Source organism: Dacryopinax primogenitus, assembly GCF_000292625.1.
Source record: "Dacryopinax primogenitus strain DJM-731 SS1 chromosome Unknown DACRYscaffold_14, whole genome shotgun sequence".
NCBI classification, from domain to species: Eukaryota; Fungi; Basidiomycota; class Dacrymycetes; order Dacrymycetales; family Dacrymycetaceae; genus Dacryopinax; species Dacryopinax primogenitus.
The window spans coordinates 585,498-600,587 of NW_024467211.1; the positions used below are offsets into that span (position 1 = coordinate 585,498).

At 50.0% G+C, this 15,090-nt stretch overlaps 6 protein-coding genes across 6 annotated transcripts; 3 read left to right on the top strand and 3 right to left on the bottom strand.

Annotated features, from left to right (window-relative positions):
- The first annotated feature begins 3 nt into the window (after positions 1-3).
- On the top strand, positions 4-559 carry DACRYDRAFT_23542 (uncharacterized protein). Its single transcript, XM_040773276.1, has one exon. The coding sequence runs from the start codon at positions 10-12 to the stop codon at positions 325-327; it is 318 nt and encodes a 105-aa protein (XP_040626884.1). The 5' UTR covers positions 4-9; the 3' UTR covers positions 328-559.
- A 28-nt stretch (positions 560-587) lies between these two features.
- On the bottom strand, positions 588-2,391 carry DACRYDRAFT_101090 (uncharacterized protein; the record flags this gene model as incomplete). The annotated part of the gene is made up of 3 exons (XM_040767519.1): positions 588-1,113; positions 1,166-1,187; positions 1,237-2,391. The coding sequence occupies 3 exons, from the start codon at positions 2,389-2,391 to the stop codon at positions 779-781; spliced, it is 1,512 nt and encodes a 503-aa protein (XP_040626885.1). The 3' UTR covers positions 588-778.
- A 792-nt stretch (positions 2,392-3,183) lies between these two features.
- Positions 3,184-4,291, bottom strand: DACRYDRAFT_81619 (uncharacterized protein; the record flags this gene model as incomplete). Its single annotated transcript, XM_040776520.1, has 3 exons — positions 3,184-3,520; positions 3,934-4,040; positions 4,187-4,291. The coding sequence occupies 3 exons, from the start codon at positions 4,289-4,291 to the stop codon at positions 3,415-3,417; spliced, it is 318 nt and encodes a 105-aa protein (XP_040626886.1). The 3' UTR covers positions 3,184-3,414.
- A 2,742-nt stretch (positions 4,292-7,033) lies between these two features.
- DACRYDRAFT_90066 (uncharacterized protein) lies at positions 7,034-8,973 on the bottom strand (the record flags this gene model as incomplete). The annotated part of the gene is made up of 6 exons (XM_040776942.1): positions 7,034-7,473; positions 7,526-7,953; positions 8,000-8,223; positions 8,292-8,365; positions 8,541-8,878; positions 8,927-8,973. The coding sequence occupies 6 exons, from the start codon at positions 8,971-8,973 to the stop codon at positions 7,034-7,036; spliced, it is 1,551 nt and encodes a 516-aa protein (XP_040626887.1).
- A 611-nt stretch (positions 8,974-9,584) lies between these two features.
- Positions 9,585-11,301, top strand: DACRYDRAFT_23547 (oxidoreductase). Its single transcript, XM_040773277.1, has 3 exons — positions 9,585-10,044; positions 10,107-10,676; positions 10,727-11,301. The coding sequence occupies exons 1-3, from the start codon at positions 9,862-9,864 to the stop codon at positions 11,000-11,002; spliced, it is 1,029 nt and encodes a 342-aa protein (XP_040626888.1). The 5' UTR covers positions 9,585-9,861; the 3' UTR covers positions 11,003-11,301.
- A 2,789-nt stretch (positions 11,302-14,090) lies between these two features.
- Positions 14,091-14,766, top strand: DACRYDRAFT_17068 (uncharacterized protein; the record flags this gene model as incomplete). Its single annotated transcript, XM_040771252.1, has 3 exons — positions 14,091-14,609; positions 14,668-14,700; positions 14,746-14,766. The coding sequence occupies 3 exons, from the start codon at positions 14,091-14,093 to the stop codon at positions 14,764-14,766; spliced, it is 573 nt and encodes a 190-aa protein (XP_040626889.1).
- Between the last annotated feature and the right edge of the window lie 324 nt (positions 14,767-15,090).

Below are 15,090 nucleotides of genomic sequence, written 5' to 3' on the forward strand. Positions count from 1 at the left end.
GAGTTCGATATGCGAGTGGCAAGGATGCAAGAAGAGAAATTCCGTCCTCCCCAAAGAGTCCCCAAGCGCTGGCAGGTCAAAGCACAAGGATTTGAAGAGAGATTACGTGTATCATACGTCGTACTTCATGCGGGCCTGATGTCAGCGTCAGTGTCAGTCGATAGAGAGAGGACGACGTGCATGCTTGTGTTCGTGTGCCTGTGGGCTGAGTGCTGGAGCGTGTTGGCGCAAGAAGCTGCCGGGAGAATTAAGCGACCTAAGGTATGTACAAACGCGTGCGGATCGACGTGTTATTGCGCATGGAGCCCAGCGCACACCGACAAATAGTCCAAAAAAGAGAGCCAAACGTGCATGACTTGTCCGTTGTCGGGAAGTCCCGAGAGCCGGAGTCGTAAGAGCAAACCGAAGAGACGTGCTGTATGTGCATGTGATTTGGATATGAAGCTGGTGTGGGAACCAAGTAGAGCCGGACCGTGCTCGTCACCCCTAGAGGAGCGAAGCCGGTTATATGTGCGAGTAAGGTAGCGGTAACGCGTGCGGCGTGAATATGTGATATGATGCGTATGATGTGCGGGTGGCTTGGGGCTTGGAGGTTCGTCGGTCTGTCGGTTTCCGTCTGTAGATGTTCGTTCGTTGACTCGACGTGTATGCGCACGTGTGCTGTGAAATGTGGGGTATGTTGGCTTGATATGCTGAGAAAAGCGAGCAGTCGCGGGGGAACAAGAGTAAGAGAGCCAGAAAATGTTCAGCCAAGCAAGGAGCCAGTGTCCGTCCAGTTTCAACCCATAGACGAAGGGGTATACACCAACAGCCTAAACGGCCTTATCCACACCTCACCCCCTCCATACCCAATACAAGCATGGTCGTCCCCCGCGCTCGCCTTGCCAGGATGCAGACCGACCGCCCCTCCGAACCCATATTCTCCCTGCGCAACAAAGATGAATGTTCCTGTTGCTTCGCGCCCTCCTTCCACGGCGCTCAGTGTGTGGAAGAGGGAAGGGGTCACCCGTGTTCCGTGTGGGATTTCGAGCCATTGGACGTGTGTTGAGGGCCCGCAGAGGACTTCGAACGTTGGGGTGGTGTGTTCTTGCGAGTCCCAGGAGATAGAGGCGTCTATCGCATTACGTTAATGAGCCGTCATCCCTTGCTAGAGCGACAGACTTACAATTATAGATATGGTTCGCAGCCTGATCACTTGAGTCAGCTCTCGCACTCCTAATCAAGGGATGCGCTCACTTTTCCCAAATGAAGTCCTCCCTGCCACCACACCCTTGTAGAGTACAACGGCTCCCCCGTCGCTTCCGCGCCCGTCTGGAGCGCGTCCTCCGGTATCTTCTGACCTTCCTCGACTAATACCCACCGGATGGGCGGCCTAACAGCCCCAGGGACTGCGTAAGCTGCTCTCCTAGCCCTTGCAGCTCTGAGCCAAGTCTCCGGGCGGGTACCCCACTCCCTCCACGCTGCTTCCCTCTCACTCTCAAGCGCGCGATCTCGTTCCCCTGCCCCGCCGAACGCCCACACACCACAAGCATGACTCCTTACGACTCTTTCGCCCGCTACTTCGCCCCTGAAGCTGCTCATCCCCTGCTTGGCGCGTTCTGCCGTCCGAGCAGAACGGTACCGCGCGTCCAGCGGGTCCGAGATGGGTGCGAGGACGGACTCGAGGGAGGGTGGGAGGCGCAGCGGGAGGTGCAGGGGCATCGGTGCGTATATCGGGGGTTGTGGGGGGCGGATGTACGCTTGAGATGCAGAGAATGGATGGTGCTGTAGCTGCGTCGCGCCTGAAAAGGTTGCTTGGGTGGGAAGCCATGGGTTGCCCGGCGGGGGAGCGAAAGTCATACTTCCAGATTGGGGAAAGGCGGTAAACATCCATGCGGGAAAAGTGACGTCCGGGGGGAAGGAGATGTCCGTCTGTACACTCGCGTCCGCGTACACCTTTGGTGGTGAGCCAGGAGGAGTCGGGTACTCCGGGGGCGGCTCTGTCGGCGGTATGAAACCATGGTCGTCCATTCCTTCGTTACATAGTTGCACTTGTGGGAAAGGGGCGGTCAGAGCGAGTGATTCTCCAGGAGGCGCGGGCGTATCTGGCTTCTCCACAGGAATCCACGTGGCCAGCGCATTCCTAGGCTGTTCATCACACCCGTGAGCCTGCTTCGGAATAGGGAATGAGGTCATGCTCACCGTCAGGCTCTCCCCGGAGACGTGGGCCCCTGTGCATTGGTACCGCAGCCCTTCGTACTCGACCACCTCGGCGGTGTCATACCATGTCGTTGGCTGCCAGTACCTTGGTGGGTTAAGCGATCCTCTCGATGGAGGAAGAGGAAACTGGTGTGCTTCTCCTTGCTGGCGAGGTTGGACGAACGCTGAAGGTGGGTGGTCGAACGGTGGCATGAAGGGGTGGTGAAGAGAGATGGAGTGGGTAGGGCTGTGTGCCCCGATGGAAGGGTAATAAGAGGGCGAACAAAGGATGACAGCCACGGGATATGTGACCTTCCTTTCCACTTTTCCACCGTGCACTTCTCCCCTCGACAATTGCAAGGGGTTGTTCAATCGTGCCTAATTAATGACTTGTCCTTCCTATTGTCAACTCTCAGATTATTTTCTCAATTCAGCAGTCAAGGTAGAGAACAGGGTAACAAAGTAGTCCCATAATCCCAGATAAATAAGAGGCAAGCATAAGTGTTTCGTTAGATGAGCCACCCCCTCTATGTTAACCGTGAACCCCTCCTCTGTCCCTGACCTGCTTCTCTGCTTCTATATTCGCTTCTTCCCCTTCTCCCGCTTCTCACCGCCCTCTGATTCCGCTCCGCCCGCTTCTTCCTTCCAATGAGCGCTTCCATCTCTGCGCCCTTGTTCAATAATACCCCGATCATGACTTCATAAGGGTAGCAATTACAACATGCCGCTTTCGGCAATATAAATTCATCGTGGAGCCCAGTCCTTTTTTTAAAGGGACCAGGATGATCAAGCATACCCAGCCGAGCGCCCGTTTGACCGTCTCGCCCGAGTCTCAAGTATAAAACCCGAATACAGTAATCAAATATTGATATTCAGGATAGACGGGGGTATGCGTACAAATACATAGATAAGTGAGTTTATTTGCAAAACGATGGGGTCAGTAGTGATTAAAAAACAGCGACCGAACAGAACCTTCCTCTCCTCATCCTTCCCGAACTATCCACCTGGCCAGGCCGCTCCACACCATACATACCTTGAGGACGTCGACAGCCTGGAGCTCCAGAGAGGAACGGAGGCACGTATGCCGGATGCTGAGCCTCTGGATGCCCGAAACCCAACCCGAAACAGGCTCGGCCTCCCTCTCCTTCAGCTGGGCGCCCCTCAGGCCCGCCATAAGCGCCCACCAACACCTCCCCTCTCACTACGACTCCTGCTGCCCAGACTGGATGGACCGGATCAGAAGGGACAGCTCGCCCCTAGGTGCTGCCGGATAATGTGCCCTTGGACGTCGATTATCTTGCACTTGATCGAGGATCTCCCCAGGCGCTGGCAGGCTTCGTACCTGAGCATCACAGATATTAGCTCATTCTTCGACTGAAGGAAGAAGGAGCGTTTGATTGAACGAAAGGTTCCACTCAAGAGTGCTTTCTAGAGTGCGCGTGGGAAAACGCGACACTTCTCTTTCCGATCCGGCCACAATCAGTATCAGAGTTAGACGTTGTCGTCGACTCTGCGGCTCGGCGAACCCTTAGGCAACTACACCCCGAACTTTCCCAACGCTTGTCCCTCCCACACAACTCGTGCGGCCCAGCAGAGGAGACATCACTGCCCAGCGGCCTTGCCAAAACCAGCACCTCGACATGCGCGAGCGCGACGCGTGGTTCGTCTCCCTCCCAGCCCGTAGGCCACAAAAAACGAAAAGCCCGATCGAAACACGAAACAAGAAGTGACCAGAACCCATGGGACGAAACATACCTGTGACAACCCCCAAAGGAGAAATAGTACCGCCGCTCAATCTCACCGTCGTCTACTGGCGGGAGGACGACACGGAGGACCTCGATTGGCGGGAAGTCGTCCCCTGCCTGTCGGATCAGGTCAGCATGGGTGGACTCACGCAGTCAACAAATGGCGCAATGGACAAGCCGAAGTAAAGACAAATCAGAAGGGAAAGGAATGTTGAAAGCAGCCGCAGCGAACGCAGCATTTCCATAAATCGCGCAACACGTACCTCCATATCCTCCATAAACGTTGTCACTTTCTCCTCGTCTATCTCTGGCATAATCGGGCGGTTGATGATCCTCAGCGGCACTGTGCACACCCTACCGTTAGACATGATGGTCGTACGAACAAGTGCCCCGAGACCCTGGAGAGCCAGCGGGGACGGAGAGGAAGTCGGACGCACCCATATGCACCCGGCCTTTGCCGTTCACAAATACAGCTGCGTTTGCTAGCGGGACGCGGCCCATTGGGGACGAAGAGGGGCGCACGCCGTGACCTCTGCTAGAGGAGCGCGATGAAGCGCGCATGGAGATGCGGGTAGACATGGTCACGAGAGTCGAAAGGCTACGACGGGAGTGGTCGAGGAGGCGGTGGGAAACGACGTCAAGTCCTCAGGGGAGTTGTACCCTTATTAGAGGATAAGGAGAGTGAGATAAGGGCGCAAGCGGAACGAGTCACTTGAACGCTGAGAACAAGAGGGAGAGGACGGGAGACCTGCATGCCTAGGCAAGCACGCGTACACGTATGCCTTTCGCACTCTCCCGCCTAGGCCTGGGCAGCTGGACAGGCAGGCGCGCAAGCCGGCATTCTACTGCCGGTATATCCGACCCCTTTGCTTGCACTGGCAATTTCCTGCGCTCGCCGGCGACTCTACGCTAAGGGGCAAAGGGGGAACGGCCCAAACGTACCCGCACCTTCGTTCTTCACCTGCCTCGACATGCCCTTACCCCCGCGGGGATTCGGACGTCCGAATGCTTCTTGCCAGCGCCGCAGCATCGCCACATACATATGCGGTCATGTTGATCAGATCCATTTCCAGACGGCATAGATGCGAAAAGGACAGCATCTTACTCTCAATATCAACCTTGGCACGCAAATTCATCGGCGGGCCATATCGCTTTGTTCGACCCAAAACGATGGACGAACGCTTTGGTGCGCCTCGCGGGATCGCAAAACAAACCTGTGCCTGTGCTGGTCACGTCACCCCACGAGGCATGACGAAGCCACACGATTTTTCGCGACGTCTCGTGGCCTGCTTCTGCTTCGCTTCCTACCTTCATCCGGACATGGGATTTCCAAACCTGTGGCTGGCGGTCATGTTTCTTCCAGCAAACACAACAGGATTCACGCCCTCTAGCTGCATGTAGAAGGAATTTCTCTTCCTTTGCATTCTGGAGCAAACATTTCTACCGCGGTATTCACTTTGCCTATTAAGCTATGCCTTCTGGTGAGCCATCGGACTAAGGATCCCTTGCTGTATCTGATATGAATATCCTGCGCGACGCACCACAATCTGGACGAAGATTTTCTGATGTGTTACCCGATTTCAATTTTTGCCGCGCACAGCAAATATGCTGCATTACTCACTCGTTGCCTTTCTGCACATATCATCTCGCTACCGTACTGGGTATATCGATGCTCCATAACATTCATCCCCGCGGATCATGTTCCGTTGCGACAGCTCATTTCCTTATCCTCTGGGCGTTGGCTAGTTGTCCGGCACTTCGGCGCGTGGCAAAAGCACGTACACTGACGACATAGAACAACTTCAAACGGCGATATACCGCATTGGATGTTGCCTCCACTTGCGCCATTTCCACTGGGGACACACGGCTACCCCGCCTGTGGCGCTTCTTCCTCAAGTCATGCCGCAGGAGTTGTGCAATTCTGGTCCAGCCCCACGGCTCAGTCAACCAAACGGAGCTCTATCCGATCGAGCTACCTGGAAACTTTCGCGAACATTGGACAACCGCAGCGCCACATACAAATCGAGATAGGCGCCTCTACTGATACGTCTCTGTACCGCCGGGAAGGGCGGTCTTGCTGTTCTTGTGTCTACGCTATCCTGCCCGCGCAGTCCTTTTCCTGGGTGTTTTCATACACTTCTCGCGTCACTGGACCTTGATGCTTCAGTCATTGTGCATCACTGACGGTTGCCACCTTGGCAGTGACAGATGGTCTAGATTTGGAGATCGGCATTCCAAGTAACCTTTCCCGCGATTAGCAGGCTCACCTTTCTGAGCCAATCCAATCTTTCGGGATATCTTCAATCCGAGCTTGTGCGTGACATCTTTGTCACGCACGTTCTCAGTCAATTAGTGGGTATGCTCCGCGTGGAGTTGAACACTCGGTTCCGTGTTTGCCAAGAATTCCAACTGCATATCTCCGTGAGAATTCCTCCAAAGCCATCCAGTGGAGGTGTCCAGGCCATTTTAGAATGAATCACGGACCTTTTCCAGGAGATTTTTTGCTTTCCCCTTGTGTCCCACTGCGCACCATTTTAATCAGGAACAGTGGGAAACACTTGTGAGTTTGTAATACTGCCTGTATTTCTGTTTAAGCCCTGACAGCAGCGCAGGATAATGTTCTAGGAATCAGATTTACAATTTAGGTTGGACAGTTTGCGTTAAATTGCATAATGAGAGTTCGTCGGAGCAGGTTTGGTTTACCAAAAGGTCAATGAGTACATTCCTTTAGGGCACAGGACTCTTTATTCGTCTCCCGGGAGTTGTTTCTCAAATTCTCACACAGATCTGCATGTGTCGTAGAATTAGAATCTTCAAAACAAGTCTTGATACACGACCCTGCCACCCAGGTATGGGCCGGTCCATCACGTGATCAGCCTACATCGATCGTGTAAACCGCAAATCATGCAAAACAGGAGGAATAAAAGGAGACTATGCCATTCATTCCATCTCGTATTGCCTCTCGCGTGTAGTGCTCGTACAGAAATCGGGGGAAAATATGACTACCCGTAAACCATCAGTTTCGGCTCAAGGCAGGTTCTTTCCTCAGTACAGCAAATTGAGATTGCGACAAGACGATGAAAGTTGAAAACCATCTTCTGTATTTATTATCAAAGTACCGGGAATTCCGAAATTTCCGTTTCAGCTGCCTTCTCTTCCGAGGCCGACTCTTCGTCTTTTGCACCAATCTCCGCCTTCCAATCACCCTTTGTCGCATAATCGTCTGCTCCATCGAGGTAGAATGGCGATTCTTCACCCAGACCAGGTGGTGGAAAGAAATAGTTGATAATAAGGAAAGCGATGAATGAGAAGACAGTACCGAGGATGAATGTGAGGTTAAACAACCTGAGCCAAGCAATCGGGATACTGTACCCCCCTCCGGCGGCAATAAATCCGGGGAAAAGGAAAACAGAACCCAGGCCAAATGCAGAAAATCCACGCCAATTAAATCCCCGATTATACCAGTAAATTGACGTTGAGTCCCCACGGTACAAGTCGTTCAACTTCAGCTTGCGCTGCCGGACGACGAAGTAGTCGGCAAGCATAACACCTTCCAATTATAAAAAAATGAGTCATCAGAAGAGAAATTTTCGGATGCGTACCTGTCATGGGCGCCATAAAGACTCTGAAGCCAGACAGAACGGTTAAAAATCGTTGAGCAGTTGCAACCAGAGTCCATGGTTGGACGAGAACACCGACGATGATCATCAGGTAGCCTCCGCGGCGGATATTCAGCCACCGGGGGGCGAGGCCGGCCATATCCATGCCGCAGGATACAGAGTTCAGAACCACTGTAATGGCTAGCTGTGAAAGAACGAGGCCGATCGAAGCGAAGAAAACGGCTGCCCTCGCGCCGGAAGAGTTGCCGTAGAATTGTTGGATGACCGGAAGCAAATCGATGGGGTTCCATATGATCGTCTCCAACCCCAGTATCTCAACGGTGCAGGACGTGACAACGACGCCAATCAAGGCAGTAATAGTGATAAATATCGGAGCAAAAATCAATTGCGAAAGCGTAGGGGCACCGCGTCTGGAGACGTATGAGGTGCGGACAGCGCATGTTGGAAATGTCTCACCTGTTGGCATACCTTGTCCAGTCACTCTGGCCGAGACATCCGGCACCCCAGGATCCGATCATAGCTGTTATTCCATACATGATAGCCCAGCCGACGTTATCTGTAGTAGCAGCGGACTTGAATAGAGGTCCGGCAGAGCCACCGTTCGCGTGCACGGCCCAAATAAGCATTCCGAACATAGTGCCCACGAATGTTGTAAATGATGCGATGAAAGGCTTTTGCATCTTCTCAGGCGGTAATTTACACAAATCAACAAGAATGAAGGGAAAGGTCGCATACGCTTACCAAGAACAAGAAATCCGAAAAGAATCAATGCGATGATGAAGCCGATGAAGTCGTTCTTAGCAAGTTGGGACGTTGGGAGGTCTCGGAGAACAGTTCTTTGAGCGCTCCATCCTCAAATCCGGGAATAATAGCGCCGATTAGTGCCTAGATGGACTGACCGCACCAGAAGAGCTGAAAGCCGGCCCACATGCAAGCCGTGAAGGCTATATTTCACCCTGAGATGAAAGCGGCAAGCCTGCGAGTGAAAACGACTCACATCTGATAATAACTGGAATATACGCGCCTCGCATACCATAAGAGAAGCGGGATGAGACGGTGAAGCCAATGTGATGCACCTCTCCCATCCACCCGCAGCCAATTGCGAGCAAGCCGGTAATGACACCTCCGACAGCGATGCATGCCATGGCCTGCTGGGCGTTCAAGCCATAAGAAAGCATAGTGCTACCAATAGTCCAAGCCGAAACGCAGGACCCCGAAACGGTCCAATAGCCACAATATCCCCAGATGCCCCATGTTCGACGTTCCTTAGGGATCGGAATAAGATCACGATTGCACCAGATGTCGGTCTTGTACCGCGCGTCTTCGTCGGCGGGGCTACAAATTGCGGTCAGCAGCGTCGCAGGCCACACAGGGATATCTTACACTTTAAGCCGTTTTGCCCAGTACGACAGCTTCTCCTTTGTGAACATGGTTGAAATCGTGGAGAAGAAGCAACCCGTGAAGAAGTCCACAGATCATGTATCCAAGAGTCTTTATGTAGGAATAGAGGCAGCTGACCAGATTCGGCTTATCGTCTCTACGGCTGGTCCCATGACAGTCTTCTTCTGGTCTCATTATCATGCAAACCAGCAGGATTAGGCGCCCGGTCGTGACTGGGAGATAGGATTGGTCCCAGGAGAGAACCTCAGTATTACTCAACAAAGAATCATACTGTAATATCTGAGAGCAAGCGACCCCCAGTTCGTGCCGAAGCCGAAGCCGACGCCGAACAGCCGCCATTAGAGTTCAAGCCTCGAAAGGATAATAGTTCGCATGCGTTGCCCAGACCTCCTGAGTTCCGAGACTCCTTTTGAGGTATCCGATATAGGCAAAGCTAATAAAGCCGGTGCAAAGCCAATCGTTACCACAAGAATGGAGCGGTCAGACCGGTGCAATTCGGGCAAAAAAATATTTAGCCGGGCGCTTCTTTCTGCGGAAGCTGATCAGAGTATTAAATTCCGATCCTTTATTACAGGATGACTTACCTCTCTGCAACGTGACCACCCTGGGTCTCCGACTCTGGGCAACTTATCAACCGGCCTCACAGCAAGGGCACTAGGCTCAATTTCATTTTCTCTTGTGTTGCCGATATTGCTTGGAGAGCCATCGATCTCCGAATGTGACATACCCCGGCCGCTTTCGTCAGAGATCGGCAATCACCAGTCCGACCTAGACAATATATGATCAACAGCTTATTCGCTCCACAATTCTGTTCACAAGACTAAATAGGACTCTTATCGAGGACCCAACTCTACCACATTCGACGAACGCTTAATTTCGCTTCTTGACTGCTTTCTGTCGCGAACTTCAACCCAACAATGCCCTCTATTCAAGACTCTCCTGTCCCTGTTATCGACTTCGGCCTGTTTCTCAACGCGACCTCGCCACAGCAGAGGAAACAGGTCGCCGAGCAAGTTTTCCATGCTTTTCGCACAGTTGGCTTCGTGTATCTCATTAACCATGGTATTCCTGTGGAGATGATGGATGATGCATTTGCATGGGTGAGCAGTGACGCAAAAATGCGTGTATCAGGATGAACTCACCTAGAGCATGTTTCTTATAGTCGAAGAGGTTTTTCGATCTTCCCCTCGAGGAAAAGATGAAATGCCCTCATCCTCCGAGTGGCGAGTATCACCGTGGCTACTCTGGCATTGGAAAGGAGAAAGTCTCTCAAATGGTGTTCGATAAGGAGAAACTGGCTGAACTGCGCAAAGCACCTGATGTGAAGGAATCCTTCGAGTCCGGGTCAGAGGCCGACACTAAGTACCCCAATCTCTGGCCTGATCCTGCTGCCATCAGTGGATTCCGCGAGTTTTGTGTCAAGTATTTCACCACCGCACGGCAGACCCAGATGGAAGTGATGCACGCGATCGCGCTGGGCATGGGTATAGACGAGAATTTCTTCGACATCTACCATACTGATTCAACCAATCAACTCCGGCTGTTGCACTATCCGCCTGTCGAGGAGAGTGCACTGCGAGGTGGCGAGAAGGAGCGTATCGGCGCTCACTCTGACTTTGGAACACTCACGATGCTTTCTCAAGATGATTGCGGTGGACTCGAGGTGGAAGATCCTCACCATCCCGGCATCTTCAGCCCTGCTCCGCCTATTCGTGGTGCCCTTATTGTCAATGTGCGTCCTGTGCCGCTATTCTGCTTGCCTCGCCTGATGCGCCGGTGCAGATCGGCGATTTCTTGATGCGCTGGTCCAACGATGTACTTAAGTCGACATTGCATCGCGTTCGTGCGCCGCCAGTCAAGGATACGGACAAGATCGACGCATTGGGCGCCACAGTGCGCATGACGCCACCTAGATACTCAATTCCTTATTTCTGCAGTGCTAACCGTGACACCGTGATCGACTGCATACCCGGATGCTGGAGCGAAACGGTGCCCAAGAAGTACGAGCCGATCACGGCGGGCGAGTATATCGCCATGCGGATGAATGTTACGTACTGAACAATTACCTAGCTCGTAAGAGGTAGGTTAATGTCATTCCGGGAATGCGTCGAGGTTTTTCGTGTAGGAGAGTTTATGGAAATTTGTTTTATTCTGTGGAAACCTGTTTTCTTCTATTTGCTTCCTTTTTTATTCTCCGCTTCCCCTCTCGGCTGTGTGTTTTGTGCCAGTTTCTTCCGCTCTCTATTTACGGGTCATTTCATCCGTACTTTCTCCCTACAGTACTACTGGATATCTCTCATTTCCTCTTTCTGTCTTTCGTTTTTTGCTTCCCTCTCCATGTATATGCATGTGATTCCTTCTCTTCTGATCATCTGGTTGCATCTTTGTGCCTAGTGGATATGCTGTGCTGTCTTGGTCAACCATCTGTGCTGCTGTTCACTAGTTTACCTTGTCCTTGTCCCTTTCATTCATTCTTGTCCTCATCAAATTTGATTCTACAATGGCCCCTTCCTTGTCTGCAGTCAATGAAGCAGTCTCTTCATCTTCTGTCTCCAACATCATTGAAGGTTTGCTTCCTATTTTGGCTAGTACAATGAAGCAGTTTAAGAACATCATCCATGCATCTATGCCTGGTCATGAGGCTTATTGGTTGCTCATAACCCATCCCTGTGTTTCATCATCAAGCATGGTAAATTTGGTTTCTTGTTCTTCATTGCTTAAACTTATGTTTATCTCAGTCTGTTTTGTCTGAGTGTGTGAATGCTTGTTTGATGAGCTTACTCCAAAAGTTCTCATGTGGCTTGGCCAAAATTGGCTTTCTCAATTCAAATCTGTCATTGCGGACCATATTTACAGTCATCTGCCTTCCCTCCTCCGTCTCTCTCCTCACCTTAAAGATCTGTTTGGCAATGATTGGTATTTGGTTGTGAAGAAGCACTTGGATGCATGGATCCATGCAGATGAGTTGCATCAAGAGCTTGATAGGTTGAAGGTTGTTGAGGCTTCTGGTGATCCTATAAGCATTGTTTGTCCCATTCTTTCTTTTTTATCTCTCCATTGTGACATTTTGTTTAGCTGGAGAACATGTTTTTGGATGATGAGGTCTCCCCCATTGATGCTTTACCTGCGTCTGCCATGTTGGATGAGACTGTATCTGTTGTTAACTCTGTGTGTTTTCTTGTTGCTGTGGCTTCACTTACTGAAGCTAATCTCCTTATAGGTCATGCCGTTTGGATCATCTATTGCTGATGTCTCTTCTGTTCCTCTTTTTGTTTGGTCTGTATGTGTATGTCTTCCTCTTTGTCTTCTGTAGTAACCTTCTGTTCTTAGTCCATCTTGCCAGCACAAGATACACTTGTGTCAGCTCAGTTCAGTGTGCATCTTTATCTTGGTCCATTTGTCTTTGATGCTTATGCTTTCTTTTGTAGTCTGCTATGAGCTGTGTGGCTTCATCTCTTGACTTGGATGACTCCCATGTGTGTACTCTTCTTTTAAGCTCCTTTGGTTCTTGTCCTTTGTCTCATTCCTCTTGTCAGTCCAATGCAAATGTGTCTGGTGGCTCTCCTCAATCAGGCTCTTCTATTCAAGGTCACTCCCATCAACCCTTGCTTACTGCTGTTTCTTTGGGTTCACCTGTGTCTGGTTTATCTGGCAATGATTTTCCTTCAGATGCTGTAAGGTGTGTACAGTGTGTTATGTTTGTTTTATTTGTTGATGTTATTGTTGTTTACAGTAGTGTCTTTTTTGGTTCACTTCATTTTCTTTATCACCTCTTCAGAGTTGTTCATGTGCTCATGACTGTCATGATTCTCTGTTGAAGGTGTGTTGTGTCTGTCTTTTGGTTGTGGTCTCATACTCATGGTAGCTCAGATTGACCCATCTCCTCCTCTTGGCATTTGTTGGGTATGTCTTATGCTGCTCAGCTCTTCATTTCTTCATTGCCTTTGTAGTGTGAAAAATGTCTCAAAAGGCATGTCAGGCAGATCATTGCCTAGGTTGTGGATACTGCACGTGTCTGTTGTTCCGGTTCTGTGAAGCATACTTGCAAGTCTGGAATGGGATGTGACAGTTGTTGGAAAGCCAATCTGACCTGTTTGTTGCAGCATGGTGATCCCCCTTATCCTTTTGTGTCTTGTTTACTGTCATTCTCATATTTATCTCTAGATGCCAAGATCTATCAAGCTATTCATAACCTGGGTCTGTCTCCTCATCCTGGCAAGCATGCTCAAGGAAATACCTTGTCCAGTCCACCAATGAAGAAACAGAAATTGTCAGATTGTAACACTGTTGAAAAACCAGTCAATGCGCTCTCCTGTCTTTTTTCAATGGTACTTATTCTTGTGGTTTCTAGTCCCCTTGGCCGATATCTTACTTGGTTGTCTGCAATGCATTCAGGCTTTATTGTCAGCTAATTCTATCTCATCTTTGGTTGTGATTGAGTACATTGACAACACTGTTTCTCTTGCATCTGCTCACCATCAACTTGTGAACATTCATATGGGTGTCGATAATTAGTCTTGGTTTTGTGAGCTCTATCATGTGTCTGCTTACATTGTACCATGCTTTGGTCCATATCTGATTGTTGTTTTTTGTTTGTTGAATTTGGATTATTAACTACAATACAGTAAATGTTGATCTCTCTCACTGTGTTTGGTGTCCTACAATCCTCACCTTGGTGTTAATGTTTCTCATTGGTATTACCAGTCACTTAATTGGCCCTCGCCCCATGGGACTCCTTTGCTGCATGCTCTGGGCCATTCCACTTCTTCATTGGTTGCTTTTCTCTTTACCTTCACCCCTGACTCATTTCCTTATATTTGCTCAATGCACATGTAAACCCTTGGCCCACTTTTTGCTTCCTTCCTCTATCAACTTCCTTATGTGCACTCTTTTTGCTTCCGTATGTCTCTCTTAAAGTTTTGAACATCTTGGTCCTTTCCCTCTTCAAGTTTGACCTCATTGAAGATGTCCTCCATGCCTTCAACTGTGCTGCATTTGTGGGAGCAACTCATCAAGGCCAGTATCAACAGACAATCTCAAGGCACAGGCTCTTGTATGATCTTCCTTCTCCTACTGTTTCCTTATAGCATATATGCAGAACACTCTGAAATCTGTCCTCAACAAGGATGTTAGCAAGTGGCCCAACATGACCAGTAACTGCAATATTGTTTGTCTTTTAGGCCAAGAGTATTGCTACAATATGCACCATGCTTTTGTCATCAACATTTTTGGGGAATGTGATGACAGCAATGTTGCCTCCTTTGTCAACCAGCTCATCAACACTCCCTCCACATTGGTTGTAATGATGTCCAATGCACCAACTTCTGCTCTTCAAAGCACATGGTCAATTGATGCTGGCCCCTCTATCCCTTCTTACTCTGCTGTGTTGATCAGCAATGTTACATCTTTCCAGCTGGATGCTCCTTCTGTGTCTTCTTCTCATCCCTCAGTGTTGGATCAGTTGCTCATTACTGGACCTCAGTCTGACCCTATCCATGTTGGTACCATTTCCTTCAAGGATTCTGTTGACAACAGTCTACCCTCCATCCCATCTGTCAATCATATGTCTGGCTTCACTTGTTTGGCTCCTGTTACTTCCCCTGGTCCTCTGAACATCTCTCTGGATACACCCCCATCCGTGCTACATGCTGTCAACAATGTCCAAGTAAGTCTATCCCATTATGACTTCTGTATTTTTGCTTCTTATGTTTCATTATCTTCAGCCCACTGCATTGGTTGATACTGGTAATCAGGTGGTGTGTTTGTTACTCTTTATTTGGCATATATTGTTTCTGATACAGTTTTGCTTCCTCCAGGCATAGCTGGCAAATAAATGTTGTCTGTCTCCCAATTCTTTTGTTGCCCTCCCTCATCAAAAGTGTCATACTGCATCACATGTGATTGATTCTGCCACCTCCCATGACATCATTCGTTTCACCAACTGCTTCCAATCTTTGAGGGTTGGTGTTCCTGACTATCTTCCTTATGTCTTGGATGCAAACAAATCAGCTATCCCTCCTGAGTCAGAACATTATCAGTCCAAACGTCTTCATCTTGCATCTCTTGGTTTCATCACTGTAGAAGACAGTTGGTCCAGGGTCATCAAGGCTGTTGACAGCAGGTGGGGTTCCAGGACAGATCTGTTA

Bases quoted from the DNA above. Each gene is read 5' to 3' on its own strand.
- DACRYDRAFT_23542 (XM_040773276.1), top strand. From the start codon at position 10: ATGCGAGTGGCAAGGATGCAAGAAGAGAAATTCCGTCCTCCCCAAAGA.
- DACRYDRAFT_23547 (XM_040773277.1), top strand. From the start codon at position 9,862: ATGCCCTCTATTCAAGACTCTCCTGTCCCTGTTATCGACTTCGGCCTG. The intron at 10,045-10,106 runs GTGAGCAGTGAC...TGTTTCTTATAG, and splicing joins TGGATGATGCATTTGCATGG to TCGAAGAGGTTTTTCGATCT. The intron at 10,677-10,726 runs GTGCGTCCTGTG...GCGCCGGTGCAG, and splicing joins GTGGTGCCCTTATTGTCAAT to ATCGGCGATTTCTTGATGCG.